The following is a 17879-nucleotide window of genomic DNA, read 5'->3' on the forward strand; positions in this document are numbered from 1 at the left end:
TTATTTGGGCTTCACCAAAGGAAACTTACTCTGGATCATCCTCATTTTCTTCTTCCAGGATGGGCAGCCTGTTCAAAGCAAACAGGAGCAATTCGAGGTTTCAGGTCACGTTGGACTGTTTTCTGTTTACCATACTACTGCTCAGATGTTTGAGATACAACAAGGATCTTTTTTGATAAATCCCAATAAGCTCATAGGTTAGAGCACTTTGCCATGGCGCTGCTCATGTGTGATGTTTTGAATTGATGTTACTTACTGTTCATTGGACTCTGGTAGTGTTTCTATTACAATCTTAGCTGAATGCTCCACCTCGAGCTGGCGGACTGCCTCCTCCGCTGCCTTTCTGGCCATCTCCTCGGCCACACGAGCTGCCTCCAGACGCTCCTGCTGCAGCCTGTAACAAGATCAATCAATAGTCATGGATAGAAGAATTTATGTGACTTAAATAACAAAGACATCTTGCTAAAATTGCTCCCCAAGAACGCCCAAGAGACATCATCATCATCATCCTTATTGCACATATGAGACAAAAGACTGAGGCTAACCTTTCCTCCATGTGAGCTAGGACTGCCTCTCCAGCCTCCTTTTTGATGCTGTCAATCAGTGGACTCAACTCATCCACCTGTGATTCTGCATCTCCAGTCTGCAACCAGCCATGATTTTAGTTACTTAGCAACAGTTCACTCGAGCAGTCATCAGTCACCTAATGAACTCTGGTAGCACCATGATAACATTTACACAAGGCCTTTGTTAGTATTACCTTATCCTTCCCCATAGTGCTGAGACTGGAGTCTGATTCTGAAAACATTGTCAGACATAAACCGGTCCATGGCGCAAAAAAGGTTGGGGACTGCTGTCATATATCACACTATTTACCACAGTGTTTACAGTTCTCCTGCCATTTCACTTTTGCCATGGTACTGGAATACTGGTATCCTGGGTCTGCAAAACATACTATGGTACAACCAGTACTACAGTGGTATTTGAAGTGCTGCAGTACCTAAAGTGCTTACTAAATAACTTATTCTGGTAGTACCAGTTTCCCACTGAAAGTGTTAATTCAAAAATGACCGTGGTAACATTTAGATGGCCACAGTACCAGCACTGGTATTAACACTTATCCTTCCAAATGCCACTGGGGTTATTGGACCCTTGTTCTTAAGGACAAAAGTTTATACACCATCTACAATCTTTACTACAGTGGTAATAGAAGTGCTGCCATTACTTTGGTGCTACCATAGTAGAGTGCCCTGTAGTTACTGTGAAACCATAATACCAAACATGGTACCATATAAATAGACACAGTGCCTACACTGGTACTACCATGTTGATTGTCCCATGGCATTGGGATACTGATATCCTGAAGGACATGTACTGGTAACTGAAGTGCTGTCATGCCTTTCTGGGACTACGACTGCAGAGCTGCTACCATACCATTCTTCCACATGGGTTAGTACCATGTTAGTACCATGTTACCTGTGGCAGAACTACAATTTGATTTAAAATACTTATGTTCATAGTGAGCATATTACACTGGTGTGGCTCAGAGCTGTGTGTTACAATCATGCGGTCAGGTCAGGCTCACCTCCTTTTTGGATGGCTTCACATCCTCTTTCTTCTCCAGCTGTGGCTCTTCCTTCACCTCCGGCTTTGTTTCCTTGACTTCTTCCTGTTCAATGTCCTCCAGCACCAGGTCTGTGTTCTTCTGTATGATACTGACTGAATGGCACATGGCAGGAAGAACAGGGCTGAAGACTTTCTCTATATTTATGTGTTTAGAAGTCTCCAAGAAGGTGCAGTAAAAGCTGGAGTATTCATTTAAAAGGTTGTAATAAGAAACATACATCAATCTAGTAATCCTAACAGATGGCTAGTATGAAACTTTTGCTTTAAAAAGGTTAAAGTAAAGAAATGGACTGTGTTTGGGGTAATTCAGGTAATTCATACTGAGTAACTGCATTTTCATTCGTTTTAGATGTGCGGGTTTAATTATTAGAACGTCTAGATTTTCAAACGGCTCCTTTTGGTCCATATTGTGAAGTATTTAAGCACCTGCTACTTAACTGGCATGTCTGAAATAAATATTTTAATTGAAGAATTTAGAAATAAATGTGCTTTGAGTCCTAAAAAAGCTTAAGTTGCTAGAAATGATTAGATTTTTGAACAGTTGATAACTGATTGATTGGTTGGTTGATTGATAGGTCTATTGCCCTTTTCAGGTTTATAACAACAACACAACAGACACCTTTTTTCCAAATAATGTCTTTATTATAATAAATATTAAGCAAAAGGCTTCCTTTGTAGTCGTCTGCAATGATTTAGCAAAAACCTTCAAAGGGGACCAGTTGTGCTTTACCTCAGTTTCTGGCTGGTATCATTTTAATATGAATAAACATATTTATGTTTATTTGTATTCAAAGTTTCAAAGACTACGCAGAAGTCACTTGCTACAGGAACAGCACCCTCATGACGTACAGGCAGTACATCTCAAAAACACAAGGTGCTGCCCCTCTGTAGGCTTCCATAAGTCAGGCAATCAGAAGGCATTGGGCTTTTAGAGATGGGTACATGGAAGAGACGGGAGCTAAAGCAGCTAGTTTCAGACAGGAAAATACATAAAGGGGCAATATACGATAAATAAGAATTATTTTCACCTGAGAATCTTGCCAAGTTACTCTGGTTAAGTTCCAGGATTAAAAGATTAAAGAGCTGGAAATGAGAACAACTGGTCCCCTTTACCAAGCAAGCAGTTGACGTGGACTACCAGCAATCCAGAGTTCCCAGTATGAAGGGGCACCAAAGGCTTGGACTTTAAACAGAGCATAGCAATAAAGACTTCCTAATCATAACTGGTGTTCATTAAAGGGGACATATTCTGCTTTTTGTTTGTTTTCCTTCAAATATCTCCTGTTCAGATGGTGGAAGTTCATATTAAACATGGGCAAAGAGTGAGATTAACCCTAATATGGTCATCTCAGACACAGATGCCCCGCCCACCTTATAAAGGGCAGCTTATCATAAGAAAGGGGGAGGAGCTAACATAATGTTTTAGACAAAGAAAGAACTTTGTGAATGAACAACGACCCGGTGTGAGACAAAGGATTATTTTGGACTTTGAATCATGCAAAGCTACTCTGTTAGAGTCAAACAATCAAAACAGGGAGCAGAAGCAGAATGAGTCCCCTTGAATAAAATCATACAATTGTGCCCCTTTTCTAAGTTTAAGTTCCGCACGATGGCTGTGCAAAACAAAAGCAGTGCAGCTTTGTGAGCGCTACAGGACTGAATCTTGCCGTAGCTGTGCGCAAACAGCTCTGAGTGTCCGTCAGTCAGTTAAAGTGTCTGCTGCTGTCAGTGTCAGTGTGAGCGACTCTGTCCCGCTCTTCCTTCTCCTTTTATTTTAAGGGGCTCTGTCCGCCTTTCCCCCCTGAAACAGAAGGAGAAGAGCAGCCCAGTTACAGTCTGCCTCATCACTGACACCAACCCCTGACCTACCACTAACCAATCAATCAATTCGCCAGTGCACGTGTCACAGAATAATATAAATGGGGTCTTCTAAAAAAATAGATGTAGTAAGAAAATTACTTTTTAATTGACTTAAATCTGTAGCTCGGTTTAGGGTGTTTGTCATCGAAAAGTTTGGTTGTAACAATGAAACGCGAGAAATTTCCCACCTCACTTCTATTAAATCAGTAAATGTTTTTATATAGAACTTTAGTATATTTAATGAAGGCATCCAAACAACCAAATGCATTTTACACCCACTCCAAGAGTCACAGTGTAAGGATGAACCAGGTTTTCAGTCAGCATGATTTCTATAACCAACTTTCAGCCAACTTCAGAAAGTCTATATTGGGATCTTCATGTGTCAGTGGTGGCTGCTCAAAACAAGCTACAGCATATAAAAAGTCTCCTTTTCACGTGCATTTATATCGGATCATCGAGCTGCGTTTCCTGTTGTATTGTTCCCTTTGGGATGGATGGATGTAAATTATCTGTATCTCAGTATTTTCTGTCCAAGCTGCTCATCGTACAATTGGCCACTAATAAACTCACAACTGAGTGTGATGCAACTCTGATGTTGGTTTGTTGTTGTACTTACTGGTCTGCACCTCGTCATTTCCTGCATCCTGTATGAAGGAAACAGATGACACCTTCAGGTCACCTGACCTAACTGGAATTTTATGGCATGTTTGCGAGAGCTGAGCGTCGTGTAACAGCAACTCACCGACTTCTGCACGGGCTGAGGCAACATGCGACCGATCCCATTGACGATCCAGCCCATCATGCTGGAAGAACAACAAGAAGAGTTGACTACAGTCAACATCCGCATAGAATCATGGAGGTATGGTTTGTTTGGTTTTCAGGACCAAACCTGACGCTGAACTGCTTTTCTTCTGTCTGGACTAACGCTAGCTTCCCTGCTAACAAGGACAAAATACTTTTCTATCTCAACATAAACATGTTTCCACTTACTTTGGTGGCTCCTCGGCTTCCTTGGTGGACCTGTGAGGACAAAAGTAGGAGAGACCTGAGCTTCCAGCTTTGAAAAATCAAGCAAAGCTGCCTTAAACCTGCATTCTTCCTAATAACCAGCAGGGGGCGACTCCTCTGGCATGATTTTGTAGAAGGCTGTGAGAAAATGTACTTCCTGCTCACCTGATCTCTGAGCTAAGTAACACCTTCCGGTGAGTTTATGGTCTCAATCACTAGTTTTAAATCTTACCGAATGAAACATGATGCTCATTTTGTAAATTATGGTCCAATTTAGAGTAAAATAGATCATTCCGCAGGGCCTGATTCCCTTTTAAAGACTTTAAAACAGGACACAACACCGTGACAAAGGTTTGACTCACTTCTCGGTCTCTGGGGCTGGTTTGGGGACAGGTGGAGGAGCTGGAGGCGGAGCTTCAGCTGTTTAAAAGGGGAGGAGCAAATCATATTAGCACAATTTTACAAAACGGCACCACTGAATCCTAAAGTTTTACATGTCCAAGAAAAGGCATCTGGCAGAAAGAGGCTAAGTAGAATTACAGATGTTGGACGCAGCTTACACTGCTGTTAGCAACTGCATTTATAGTTTAAAAAAAAATCAGAAAGCTGTCATCAGTTCGTAAAGATTTTCTTGCTGAATAATATCTAAACATGTATTTCCATAAAATGCTGATTCTATTGGTTTTTGTGAAGGTTATCTACAACTATGCTGACCTCTGTGTTTTCAACCAGGACCAAATATCACAAAAGTACAGCCAGTCGAAGGTGATTAAATGTCCAAATGTTTGTTTTAGAAAGAATAAGTACTCTCTTTTCTCCAGCTGTCAGCAGAACATGATGTTTCAGGTGAGCTCAACCAAGCAAAGCAGTTCAAATCAAACATTTACCACCACAACATGAAAGAAAATCTCTGAGCTAAATAGGTCTATAATGATGATTTGTGGCTGAATGAGAAGTAAAGATACCTTTAGCTGGAGCTGGAGCTTCAGCCTCCATTTTTGAGCGAACATGGATCTCTGGCTGAGGAACCACCTTCTCGATGCCCTGTTTGATCCAGTCTATCATGCTGTGAGTAAGAACACAGGCAGATTGAAATATCACATGAACAGTTAGCTCCTGTGAGGTGGCTGAGTTCTGTTTCTTTGTGTTAACCTTCTGTTTATGTCTTGTTTGTCTCATTTTCTCCTCTGTCTATCTCAAGTTTTACTTCTTGTTTTGCTTAATTATCTTCACCTGAGTCTCATTTACCCATCCATCTCTCACCTCTAACATCTGATGCAGCGGTCCACAACCTTTTATGCCAGACAATATTTTCACGGACCGGCCTTTAAGGTGTCAAAGATAAATACAACAAAATAAAACCAGAACCAGTACCACGAAAAAGAAGATTTATTCATAACACAAGGAAAAGACCTGGGGAAACAGAGTTAACAATAAAGACATTTAAAAAATAAAATTAAAAAACGATAAAAATCTTGAAAACCATGAATTTCACACCTGAGCCTCAGCCCTAGTGGCCCGGTACCAAATGGCCCGGGGGTTGGGGACCGCTGATCTAATGTATAAATAGTTCTGTCCGCCCCTGCATCTTAATAAAACACAGACGCTTATTTAAAGGAAAGATAATGTTGTAAAACAGGACGCTGACCTCGGTGGCTTGTTTTCAGTTTTGTCATCTCGGTCCGGTTTCACCTCCACCACAGTAACCGGAGGCTCTGCAGCTGAAAGACAAGGAAACTGATGATTGACTGAGCAGCAGCTAAAATCCAGTCCGTGTCTGCAAACATATTCAGGTCTGTTCTCACCTGGAGCAGGTGCAGCCTGACGCACCTGAGGAGAAACAAGCATGTAACCAAGGCAGGAATATTTTTGGTAAAAGCTAAAAATATGATCATGGAGATGGAAACACTGCAGAATCTGTAATCAATGATTTCCCAATGTTTAAGATTACTTTTAGCTTTCCACACACTGTTGGGGTTTCAGATTGTGTTCAGGATTTCTTTAAATGATTGTGGTGGATGTTGGACTTTAGCAGAACTTTTAAAAAAAGAACTATTAATGATCTAAACACTCCAGAGTCAGATGTGTGTTTTTGTTTAAAATAAAATTGAAATCAGAGATGTAAATTAGCTTTAATAACTTTAGCTGACAGTCGATGGCTGGGTTTGGTCAGATACTTAAAACAAACACTATTTACAACAACAGTGAGACCTTCAAAATATGCTGACTGCTTAGGTGCAATTAAGGACTGGCCAGGAGTAACTTGGCCGAGACATGAACAGCTTTCAGATGAAGCTGCTGGAGTCCATCAGTCAGTGCTGGCGTACCTCTGCCGGCTGCTCAGCTGTGGGCGGCTCTTTGCTCTTCAACTCAGGCTGAGGAACAACCTTCTCCAGACCCTGAGATATCCAGGCAATCATCCCTTTGCTAAGGAAGAAACATGCATTAATAACTGTGAGAGGGATTTTACGGGACACTAGGAGGCGCTGCGGAAGATCCAGCGAAGCTTAATGAAGGATTAAACAGCAGCTCGCTATCTGGCATCTGATCTATTGGTGCTTTTCGTAAAGAATCTCGATCTCTGGCATCCTGCCTTTGATAAGCTGCTCACTATTTGGCATTCCGCTCATTGATAGGCTTTTCAAGCTGCTCACTATTTGGCAATATGCCTGCTGATCGGCTTATGAATCAGATTAGTATTTAGTTTTTATTATGGTGGTTACTCACTCGTCTTCGGGTTTACTGTCAGGGCAGAAAATGCAAAGTCCATTACTGAGTCTAACAGTTCTGACGTTTCCGGCTTCTACACAAATATCACGAGACTGAACACAGAGCTGTTTCACCCACAGCTGTTTACCTGGCTGGTTCAACTTCCTCCTGTGAGTAGGCAGCATGAGTGAAAAGAGAAGGAAACACTATGAGAACAATAAAAGAGCTGGACCTGAAAGAACTGCTGGATCCAGCTGCAGCAGATGTTCAAATCGATCAGACCAAGACTCGTAAAAACATCAGCGTTTTCTGAATCACAAACTAACTTCTCAAACTGGCCCTACGAGCGCTTTCAGAGAGACATCAAGCAGGTGTGGGGTTCAGATGAAGCTTTCAGGAAGGACTACAGGTATAATCCTGGGAAACTGTTAAGGTGAGATTGTTAGCCAATTATAAAGATAGTGAGCATTCAGGGTCAGGGCAGGTCTGGACACTAGAAGAGTCGATCATGCTTGGAGAATATAAGTCAGCAGAAGAAATGGGCAAAGAGATCAGTTTCTGACTGTAAGTGGTCTCTTTGTGTCTCTGCTTCTGTTTATTTTTGTCTTTTTGTGACTCCTATTATTATAAGAAGGAACAGTTTATGTTCTGGAAGGTTCACAGCACACTTAAACCACTAGTGAGATTTTAAAAAGTATCATTATTATGCAAGACTTCCGTTTGCTGATTTCTCCTCTGCTTTTAACAAGATGCAGCCTCATATTTGTGCGAGAGCGCGAGTCTGTCCAGGTCCTTGTTAACGGACAAATGTCCAGTGGGATTGTGTGAAGCTCTGGTTCACCTCAGGGCTTTGTTCTGGCACATCTTCTTTTTATTATGTACACCGACATCTGCAGGACGTCTTATGAGAACAGAGCACTGTGATCCCGTTTTACCTGAATTTGTAAAGTGGTGTGATGATAACTATCTGGAGTTAAATGTGTCAATAACAAAGAAAATGATTATGTAGTTGATCATTTTTAGACATTTCTCCTTGTATTCTAGTTTTTATCTTACTTTTAATGTATTTATTTATTTATTGACCTCATTGTTGTCGATCTCTACCTTGACATGCAACAGTGTTTGTGACTAGTGGCTCTGTGTGTGTAAGCTGCGATCAATTTTCTGTTTTTTGAAAATCTAAATCTGAAAAACTGAAAAACTGACTAAGGGCTAAAATCAGGACTGCCACCTTGTAAACCAACAGAGATTTCATCTGATGTTTATGAAAACCTCACAGACTTATCTTTTTGAAAAATGAAGCTTGAGTCTGACTCTGCGTCAGACCCAGGGTCGTTTATCAGGACCTCACCTTGGCAGTGGAGTTTGCTCGGCTCATTTTCGGTGAGACTGCGGGTTGAGGCAAAGCGCCGCTGATCCACGTCAGCATGCTGCTCTGAGACCCAGCTGCTGGGCTGAGGATGTAAACGTTTAAATTCAGGCTTTTTATTCACTCTCCTGGAACAAAGCAAAGATTTTTTTTCCCTTCTAAAGTAACACTGAACCGAAATATAATCAGGGCTCAAAATCAAAAATGCTACTGAAATTATGCAGCTTGTTTAAAGGCTGAAAAACATAAAGAGATATTTAATCTTTAGTGTGTACAAGGAAAATGTCCCTGGTTACTTCCCTCACTGGAGTCAGAGGTAAGAAAAAAGGTACTAAAATCATTAAGAAGGGAAAAGTCTCTTAGCAAGCTAATGGTGCATTCTCCAGGGGAGTATTATCACAGATAAAATTAAACTATGAGACATTCACAGTGAAGAATCCATCATTAACATCATGTTTCCATCGTGTAGTACTGTATTTTTGGACCATAAGGCGCACCGGATTATAAGGAGCAAAACAAAACACTTTACTCAACTAGTTCTTCTTGCTTCCTCCACTTCTGTACCAATGATTCATTAATATTGAATTCTCTCACAGCTGCTCTATTCCCATGTTATTGCAGTATATTAATGACTAACTCGTATTGTGGATGGATTATCTCAGTTGTTCTCCTGACTGAAGTTTGGCATTTGTCCCTAATGATCGGGAACCCTCACGTTAACTTTTATTGAATGGAAAAAAGTTAGTGTTTATCCACCAGCTTCACGGTGTTTATGTTATGCTAACATAGCTGTGCCGCTAGCCACCACGTAGCACATCATTATATACCAGCTAGCCCAACTTCAGTAACCCTACAAACGTCACTACTGTTTAGTTTTCTGTCTTCATTTATGTTGGAAGTGGTAGCAGAGCTGTAGGTTTGAATTGTTTCAGAAATCTCTCCGTCAGAACATGCTATATCATGCTCAGGTGGAAGCTAGCGAGCTAACTTCCTGCTAACTTCTAACTCTGTTAAATTTAATAAATCCTGTTTTCATGGATGCCTGGATTTTAAACTTAATTGTTACACCTGGTAAAGCAGCAACGCTGATCATTTTATTACAGATGAAAGAATTTAGACAGTTTGTAACTCTCAGTGATGCTGCAGTGTTCGTTTGACTTTGGGACCTGAAGCGGACGGAGTTTTGGATCCAGATTACTCTGCGAGGCTCCTGACTATGGCAGCCGTAATGCTCCAACAATCCATCAAGCGGTGCGGCTTCATAGCTTACCAAAGTCGTACTAAAACATTTTTTTGAAAGATTTTTGAGCGCCGTGTAGCACATAAAATCAGTTCGAGGTCAGTAAGCACAACCAGAATTCTTATATAAGGCGCACCGGATTATAAGGGGCACTGTTGATTTTTGAGAAAATTAAAGGATTTTAAGTGCGCCTTATAGGCCGAAAAATACGGTAACTGTTAATAAAGTCTAACAGCTGAATCAAACAGGAATTTTAGAGCTATTAGTACTCATTAGTAAATCTGTATAATATTAGGTTTTAGGATTAATAAAACCTTTAAGTTAGGTTTTACTGAAAAATAATAATAAAAATAAAAACAATAAAAAAAACATTTTATAAAATGTCATAAATATCCAGCTATTTTTTCTATAGAAGTATTAAGAAAATTCAGAGGAAAATTAGTTTTTCAGTTATCTTTGAAGGACTAGGTTAGCATTAGATTTCAGCTAATTTAGCAGCAGTTTAGGCTAATGTAGCTATCAGCCATAGCTTGAACTGGGAACTCAGAGTTGTATATTTATCAGTTGTACCATAATGTTTGTTATAATACTGTTCATGTGTACTTTTCCAAACAAATAAACTCATTTGGAAAAATATTTGTCCTTATAAATAAAACCAGTGTGTGTTGGGATTTGCTGGAAATACAGTTGTAACTTGCGTATAAATAACAACTAATTTTTATGCAACTATGAGGAAAGGTTTCAGGAAATAAGGAGGAAAATATGAGCTGCACTGCTGGCTCCTTTTGTATAGTTTAGGTTTAACATTGTGTTTAAGTTTAAACATTGTGTCTTGTGTGGTATATTTGCAGGTTATAACTTACCCATTCTCCGCTCCTGTCTGAGGTTCCTGCATTGGTTTTTCAGCTTTTGGTGCTGTCAGTCAAACATTGATATATGTTTAATATTTTTAAAAAACAAAGATGCCGACTGAGCTACACAAAGTTAAACGATTTGCATGTGAATGATCTTACTTTCACTTTTGACTTCATCTTGAAACTTCACTTTCTTCTCCTGTTTAACACACAAAGTCATCTTATATATATTTAACTAAAATAATGCATAAAAAGTAACAGTGCAAATACTACTTCTGGATAAAAGTATTAGTATCATGATGGACATTTAGCACACACACTTCAACACCATAGTTTACAGAATCATGATAGTCCATATGGATTTAACAGTGACCGTAGTGAATTTCCTGTTCATTTTCTCTGATCAGTTTCAGAAAAAAGAGTTTTAAGCCTTGAAACAAGCCAATTAGCTCCAAGCTGAATCAAGATTATTAAAAAAAATATTTGATTTTGATGATGAGTTTCAGGTTCAAATAATGGGTCTCAACATTTCCATAGTAACGGTAACCTCCGCCAATCACCAACATTGTTGTTTCAGTTTAATATTAGACATTGTTAATAACATGTGTTTTTGTTAAAGTGTGGCGGTACCACACAGACTTGTGGTTTCCAGAACAGCACAAAAATTTGAGTTATTAAGGCAAACAACCCATTCTGCCTCACAATGCTCCGTAAACATGACACAATAAAACATTTTTTAGTTGGGCAAAGCTTACAGTAACTGGAGGCGGAGCAGCTGCAGGGGGCGGGGCAGGAGCAGGGGGCGGGGCAGCATCCTTCTGTTCTTCTGATTTTTTGGGCTCAGGCGGCTGGGGAACAACTTTGACCACCCAGCTCAACATCCTCAAAGAAGAAGAACAGACACTGTCAGCCATTACAGTGTGAACCTATTACTAAATATTATCGTCTTCTTCATGTCAGGGCAGGCTCTGTGTTTACAATCACTACGGAAACGCCTGTGGATATGAGGACACATGGAAACCAAACACAATTAGCTTCCCGCTGCACTTAACGGTGTTTAGATCATGTCTGGCTGAGTGTCAGTCCGAATTAGATCAGACCGATGCTGACCCTAATCCTCCACAGGAGGCCTGGCAGCACAAAACGGCTTTTCACTGCAGCCATACGTTCATTTACACTGGTCTCCAGTTTGGCACTTTTACTTTCTAATTGGGGTATGTGCCAATTAACCAGTTGGGAAGCTGACTAATTTGTTAGTCAGTTTTCCTTTTTTCCAGTTCTAAAAAAGGAAAGCCAACATGGAAAGATGTGAACATGTTATATTTATATTCTAAAACACTGCATTTGATAATGAAATACAACAACATTACCATAAATTTAACACTGAAGTATATTGTGTTTACGTTATTAGTCTCTATCTGGCTTGTTTTCAACCACAGAACAAAGTTGACGCGTTAACTGGTAAAGCTGCATGATTATTGTGATAAAATGCAACGTTAGCATTATGCAATGTGTTTTTAGGGTACAGATGTTACCATTTTAGGGCTGTCCCACAAAAACCACCGACTGACTCATGACGACCTGGCATCAGGATCAAGGCGCAGCAATGTGAAAGTATGTTGCGTGCATTGAAATAATGGACTCATCTAACAGCCTGAAGTCTCTTTGTTTTTCTGGAGTTTAAAGGTTGGTCGACTAAAAATGTCTTTTTCAGTGTTTAGTTGGACTAAGTCACACTAAAGAATCAGCTGTTTATTTTTTATATTTATATTTAGTTTTAATATATTTAGCTAGGTTAGCTAGCCTGGTTTCATATGCTACAATTAGCATCTTGATTACCGTCGCAAAGCTAATCAAGCCGGGTTGTATTAGCAGATAACATCACAGACTCACCTTTTTTTTTTTTTTAAATATACGCAAGTCTAGCTTTAAAAAGTAAAACTTAAGGATTCATCTGTCTGTGTCTTCATGGTGTCTGTGTCTCTCTCACTTTTTGTTTTTGTCTATAAAGTAGCTGCTAAGCTAGTTGGCTCTTTCGCCAGGTGAGCGAATCAGCTGGTTTAGGAAAGCAGTAGAGCTTTTCGAATTGACTGGTTATTCTTTTTAGACTTTCAGATAACTGCCAAAAGAGAGAGCTTCCTAACTGATCGAACCCTCAGGTTAAACCAGATTTATCAAAACTAATCTGGACCATTGTTTTCATCCTGTAAAGTAACTAAGTATATTTTTTAAGTTACTTTCATTTTATGCTTCTTTATGCATCATCACCTCCTTATTTATGAGGTAAATATTCTACCTTTTGTTGCATAATGATGCGTTACACAAACCGTAAACTTAACCAACGAACCATATAAAGAGATATTATTATATTTCAGGAGTGTAATATTTAAAAACAGAACACTTACACATTGAATTAGTGCATAAATGATATTTTTACTTTTGCACTTTATATTTTGGGTTAATTAATACTTTCACATAAGTATATTTTTAATATAGGCTGATTTTTTGGATTTTAAAATTAGTGTAGTGCCACTTTTTACTAAAAGATTCGATTTTTGTTTCCACACACTGCAGCTCATTATTTGTGTTAAGTCAGTTTTAACTCTGTCATCCCAAATTACAAATTGCTCTCAAAGGATTTCAGAGTCACCAACACCCTCCAGCTTCAGTTCAGGTAAAGAAAAACTCACAGAAGAGCACCTCTGGTGAGTTTACAGCAGACATAACTCGGGAGTTTTAAACCATTTTGACTTCATGAGCTCAAAGTTACTTAAATATACCCCTCACCCGGTTCAATTTTGCGACTTTGGGAGCTCTCCTGTTGATGCTTATGCTAAAATGTTAAAAAAGAAAAACATATTTTGAAAATTCAACAGAAACCACGTTTAATTAATCTCTGCCTCAGTTAGACATCCACAAGACCCAAAACTGGGGATCAATATCAAACAAATGAGTGTGTGTTAGCAGAAGTTCACGGCATCAGCAGCAATCAAGTTTATCAAATTTACAGGACAACCTGATAAAACCACAGACCAAGAAGAAAACAATAGTTATGGTTCAGCCTTGTGTCTCCTGCCCTGATTCGTTGGTTCAGGAAGCTCAAATTGAACTATAAGTATAAACAAATTTAAAGAGTACAAATCACCAGCTACTACCATTCGAAACCAGGGCATGCACCTGAACTGTAAGCGAAACAAGGCACCTAATCGACTTTATTTCATTGTTCTCAAAGCTACGCAGCATCCATGGAGGTGTCAGTGGTCAAAGTGTTGGGCGTCTCTTGTCCTACCTGAGTTGCTCAGTTGGGGTCCAGCAGCATCCCACAGAGCTGCGGGGAATAAGCCGTGTAGACCTGCAGGGATCTGAACACTGTGGGAGGATTACGCAGGAACTCTGCTAACAAGATTACTAAGCCGATGAAAGGCAGAGCAGGGCAAGACATGGAATCAGGTTACACTTTCAGAAGCTGAACCATGAAGGGAACCACAGTCCTCAAACCAAACCACAATGGTTTATCAATAAAGTTCAGATCTATCCAGCAACCGGACACCAAATAAATAACTGAAAAACAATCTTCCGATGGAAACCTTGGGTACCATCGATGTAAACATTATCCCCGACCAAGAACATCCCCTCTGTGCAAATGGCAACAGCCGACCCCTAGTCAGTCACTCTTTGCTAAGGAAGAGCTCACTGAGCAACAAAGAGCCCGAAGTGCTGATGGGACTGGGGATGATCAGTCTATGTTCCTGCCTCACCTATGGCCACGAGAAACAAGCTTCCTCTGGGCTTAGAGGGCTGAGGAGGTGCAGACCTGCTACTCCTCTATATCGAAAGGAGCCAGTTAAGGCGGCTTGACCATCTGACTGGGACACGTCCTGAATGACTCCTAGTTGAGGTGTTTTGGGCATAGAACAGACAAGGGGCAGAAAATGAAAAAGCTTTCTTTTGAGGTTCTGTTTTTAATGAAACGATCCACTGATTTATTTCTCTGTTATTAGAATCCCACCTGCTCCATATGACTGAATCTACGTCAGGGAAAAAGCTTCCAGGTCCAACGGTGACTAACATGTCAAGTTCAGTACCATCACTGTCGCTGACTTGTTGTAATAAAGCTGTTAATAACTCTAATTTACAGGTTTGATACCACAAGTCAGAGGCCTCGTTTGTCCTCAGAGCCGTGGACGTTTCACTGCCTTTTTTGTCTCTGGTTTGGATAAAGGTGGTTTGGTAAGGGCCTGGTTTTGGCTCTGGAGCTTGTTTACAGCTCTGGGCTGCAGCACACTGTGGCGACTCCGTGTTAAAGCTGTTAATGTGGCCCTGAGGATTAGCTGCTAACGAGGTTAAGTCCAGTGTCAGCAAAACAGAGGATCGGATGAGGATCAGAGTGCACCTTAAATAAGGGTCGGACATTTTTCTGTCCTTCCTTCCTTCTTCTCTGCTTCTTTTGCTTTTCCCGTCTCCATTCTGTTTTTAATGTAATCTTCTCTTCTGTCCTTCCCTTGTCTCCTTTCCTGCACCCGGCAGATGTTTGACCTTCAGTTCTGCTGCATCATAAAAATTTCATCCTGTTTGCTTCATTTTTCTTTGTGTTGTGTCATGAAGTGTAATAACAGTCACACAATGAGCCTTTATGCTCTGCAGTGGACTCGGGTGAACTGGGCCTTTGCTGCCCTCTTGTGGATGATCTGTGTCGTCCTCAGTTCCACACACGGAGCAGACCTGGCTCTCGTTTCTCAGCTCTCATATCTCTGACGACATTGAGTTTCTGATTGTGTTATCAGCGCCACGCAGACAGCCCTCATTTTCTTTTTCTGCCCCTCAGAGTTCAGCTCGTCCCTTCGAGGGCAGCTTGAACTCAGCTTGCATTCCTCTGCATTACACCACTGTGTAAAGCTCCTCACCTCCCAGCAAGTAAACACCCTTCATCAGGACTCTTCACTTTTAGAGAACAGCTTTCAAAGGAGGAATCACATGTTTACATTTTTCTAGAACAAGTAATATTCAGAGACGTTGTTTATCCAAACAAAATATATCTGCAGCCAAAAAAAGGGGAGTTTTACACCTGCACAGATTACTGTAGATAAAACGCACGCAGCGGTATGAAACCTTTAAAGAAAGAAATCTTTTGCACAACTTATTCAGAGAAGCTAATCTCACTCATGACCCCATACTGCACACCTCGTTTTTATAGCCCCAATACACAGAAGCCAAACCCTGTACCATGAATCCAGTCCAGCATTCCCAGGATATCTTTTTCTTATCTGACTTGTCACATCCCAACAACATTGTCAGGATCATCAGGGTGGTTCAGTAAATCATCCCAGGGTTTCCCAATCAAGCACTGACTCATGGCTTTGAGTCTGGATTTTATCCAGCAGCTGTGGAGAAAGCCGAGGGTGGTGTCATCACCGTGCAGGTCAACCTGCCTGTGCTATGCACAAAATTACAAGCCATACAGATTTCAACAGAAAGGGATAAACTAAAAGGATCGACCACAGACTGTGAAACTGCTTACAGCATGAAGCTCTGTGGGCTTTGTGTCTGTTTTTTCTTTTATTAACTTTTCTCACATAAAAGCTTTTTATAAAAGAGAAGCAGATAAAAAGGAAGAGAAAACTTTAGCTTCTTTTTCAGGTGTTACTCTGGTGTCATTAACGAGGTCTACAATCAAGAGTTTATAACGAGGTGCAAGCCACGGATTACACTCAAGAACAGGAAGTCGAAAAAATCTAGAAGAGCCAACACAGCGCTGAAAAAAAATTGTTTGGTGGAGGAAACCAAGATGAACTTTTACCAGGATAATGAGAAGAGAAAAGTATGCAGAAGGAGAGAAACACCTCATGATCTAGAAGCATCCATATCATGTGTCTAACATGGTGGAGGGGTGAGAGAAGGAAGAGAGACAGAGATTAATAACAGGTATGATTCAGTGCAGAGAGGTCTATTAACACATAGTGAGTGAAGAAGAAACACCCAGTGCATCATGGGAATCTTCCAGCACCTTAGACCTATTGCAGCATAATTCAGGTAACCCTGAATCCTCCCTGAATCCTGGTCACCTTTTCCAGCTGTTAACTGTTCTCCAGGAGGGTTTCCTGCTGATCCTGCTCCAGCTGTGACCGTCTGTGGTAACGATGAATGTGCCTGTTTCTGTTCATGCAGGGAAGATTAAAACTGTTGGGATCAGAAAGGCTGACTCATGGATGACTGCTGAATGAGTGTGACGACTCGCTCAGCATCACCATAGCAGCTCGTTTAGACAATCTAACCCGTCAAGGCCCCGATTTCTCTGGCCACCATCACCCCCTCCCTCCACAGGGAGGTCACTTCCTGCTGGGACACACCTGAGACCATGTGGCCCTGTTACGATCAATAAAACTCCGTCACTGTCCCGCTCCACCCCGCCGCACCTGCTTTATCACACACTGTCTGGATAAATATTAGCAGGGCTGAACCACGCTGTGTCTCACTCGGGCCGTAGAAACTGTCAGTGAACCTGTCGATAAACTTCAGAAGAGGACAGAAAAGGGAAGTGTCACTGCTGAAGAGTGATCATGACATACAGTCTCTTAAATCTGATCTGACACCACTGTAAAAAAAACTCATAATTAAAAGTGTGCAAGTATAAATTGATTTTGTTTTTAAAGGCGACCCATTCTGCTCAGTTTGAGTTTAGTATTTTTATTGTGGGAGTGCATCAGAGCAGCTTTGCATAATAACACGATAAAAAAAAAAGATTTTAAAAAAATCTTTAAGTTCCTTAATTCATCATCTCCATGAAACAAGCTGTTTTATCTCCTGTCTCTTCAAGGTCCATCAATCAGAAGATAGATGGACCCTGGATGTTTTAGAAGCATGCACATGAGTTAGAGGTCACTACTGGACCTTGAGTACTGCTCTTCTTGTTCCTCCTTGCACAAAGAAGATGATACCTGTGCTGCTGGGCTGAGAGACACAGCAAACCTACTTCTGATGACACTTGGATGTGGATGTGCCATCACAGAGGAGCAGGACTACCTGCACAGCCTGAGTGGGCTGGCTGGTAGCCCTGGTAGGATTCAAAATCCTACGTCACCTTGTTCTCAAGTTAGTGCATTCAGAAGACTTTTAGAAAACCTGACCTCTGACCTTGAGGTTTTTAGCAGATGCATCTATGGTATCAATCTGAAAATCCTAGGTGACTTCCTTCTCGAGTTATTGCATTTAAAGC

The 17879-nt window shown here is 40.7% G+C and overlaps 1 protein-coding gene across 3 annotated transcripts in view; it reads right to left on the reverse strand.

Moving 5' to 3' along the window:
• The window catches only part of cngb1a (cyclic nucleotide gated channel subunit beta 1a), a 37131-nt gene extending 23092 nt beyond the window's left edge, over positions 1 to 14039 (reverse strand). For 2 of the 3 annotated variants that reach the window (XM_080884609.1, XM_080884607.1), the window contains exons 1-18: positions 13956 to 14039; positions 11422 to 11548; positions 10826 to 10865; positions 10676 to 10727; positions 8555 to 8657; positions 7352 to 7371; positions 6822 to 6921; positions 6300 to 6324; positions 6143 to 6215; positions 5460 to 5560; positions 4857 to 4914; positions 4477 to 4506; positions 4229 to 4289; positions 4103 to 4130; positions 1586 to 1719; positions 546 to 643; positions 257 to 394; positions 30 to 68 (exon numbers count right to left, since the gene is read on the reverse strand). In XM_080884609.1, coding sequence (XP_080740735.1) covers positions 30 to 68; positions 257 to 394; positions 546 to 643; positions 1586 to 1719; positions 4103 to 4130; positions 4229 to 4289; positions 4477 to 4506; positions 4857 to 4914; positions 5460 to 5560; positions 6143 to 6215; positions 6300 to 6324; positions 6822 to 6921; positions 7352 to 7371; positions 8555 to 8657; positions 10676 to 10727; positions 10826 to 10865; positions 11422 to 11547 — 1226 coding nt within the window. In that variant the 5' untranslated portion in view covers position 11548; positions 13956 to 14039. The remainder of the gene's footprint in view (positions 1 to 29; positions 69 to 256; positions 395 to 545; positions 644 to 1585; positions 1720 to 4102; positions 4131 to 4228; positions 4290 to 4476; positions 4507 to 4856; positions 4915 to 5459; positions 5561 to 6142; positions 6216 to 6299; positions 6325 to 6821; positions 6922 to 7351; positions 7372 to 8554; positions 8658 to 10675; positions 10728 to 10825; positions 10866 to 11421; positions 11549 to 13955) is intronic. The other variant, XM_080884608.1, reaches the window with a different exon arrangement.
• Positions 14040 to 17879: the final 3840 nt, after the last annotated feature.

This window comes from Rhamphochromis sp. 'chilingali' (genome assembly GCF_963969265.1).
Source record: "Rhamphochromis sp. 'chilingali' genome assembly, chromosome: 6".
Classification (NCBI taxonomy): Eukaryota; Metazoa; Chordata; class Actinopteri; order Cichliformes; family Cichlidae; genus Rhamphochromis; species Rhamphochromis sp. 'chilingali'.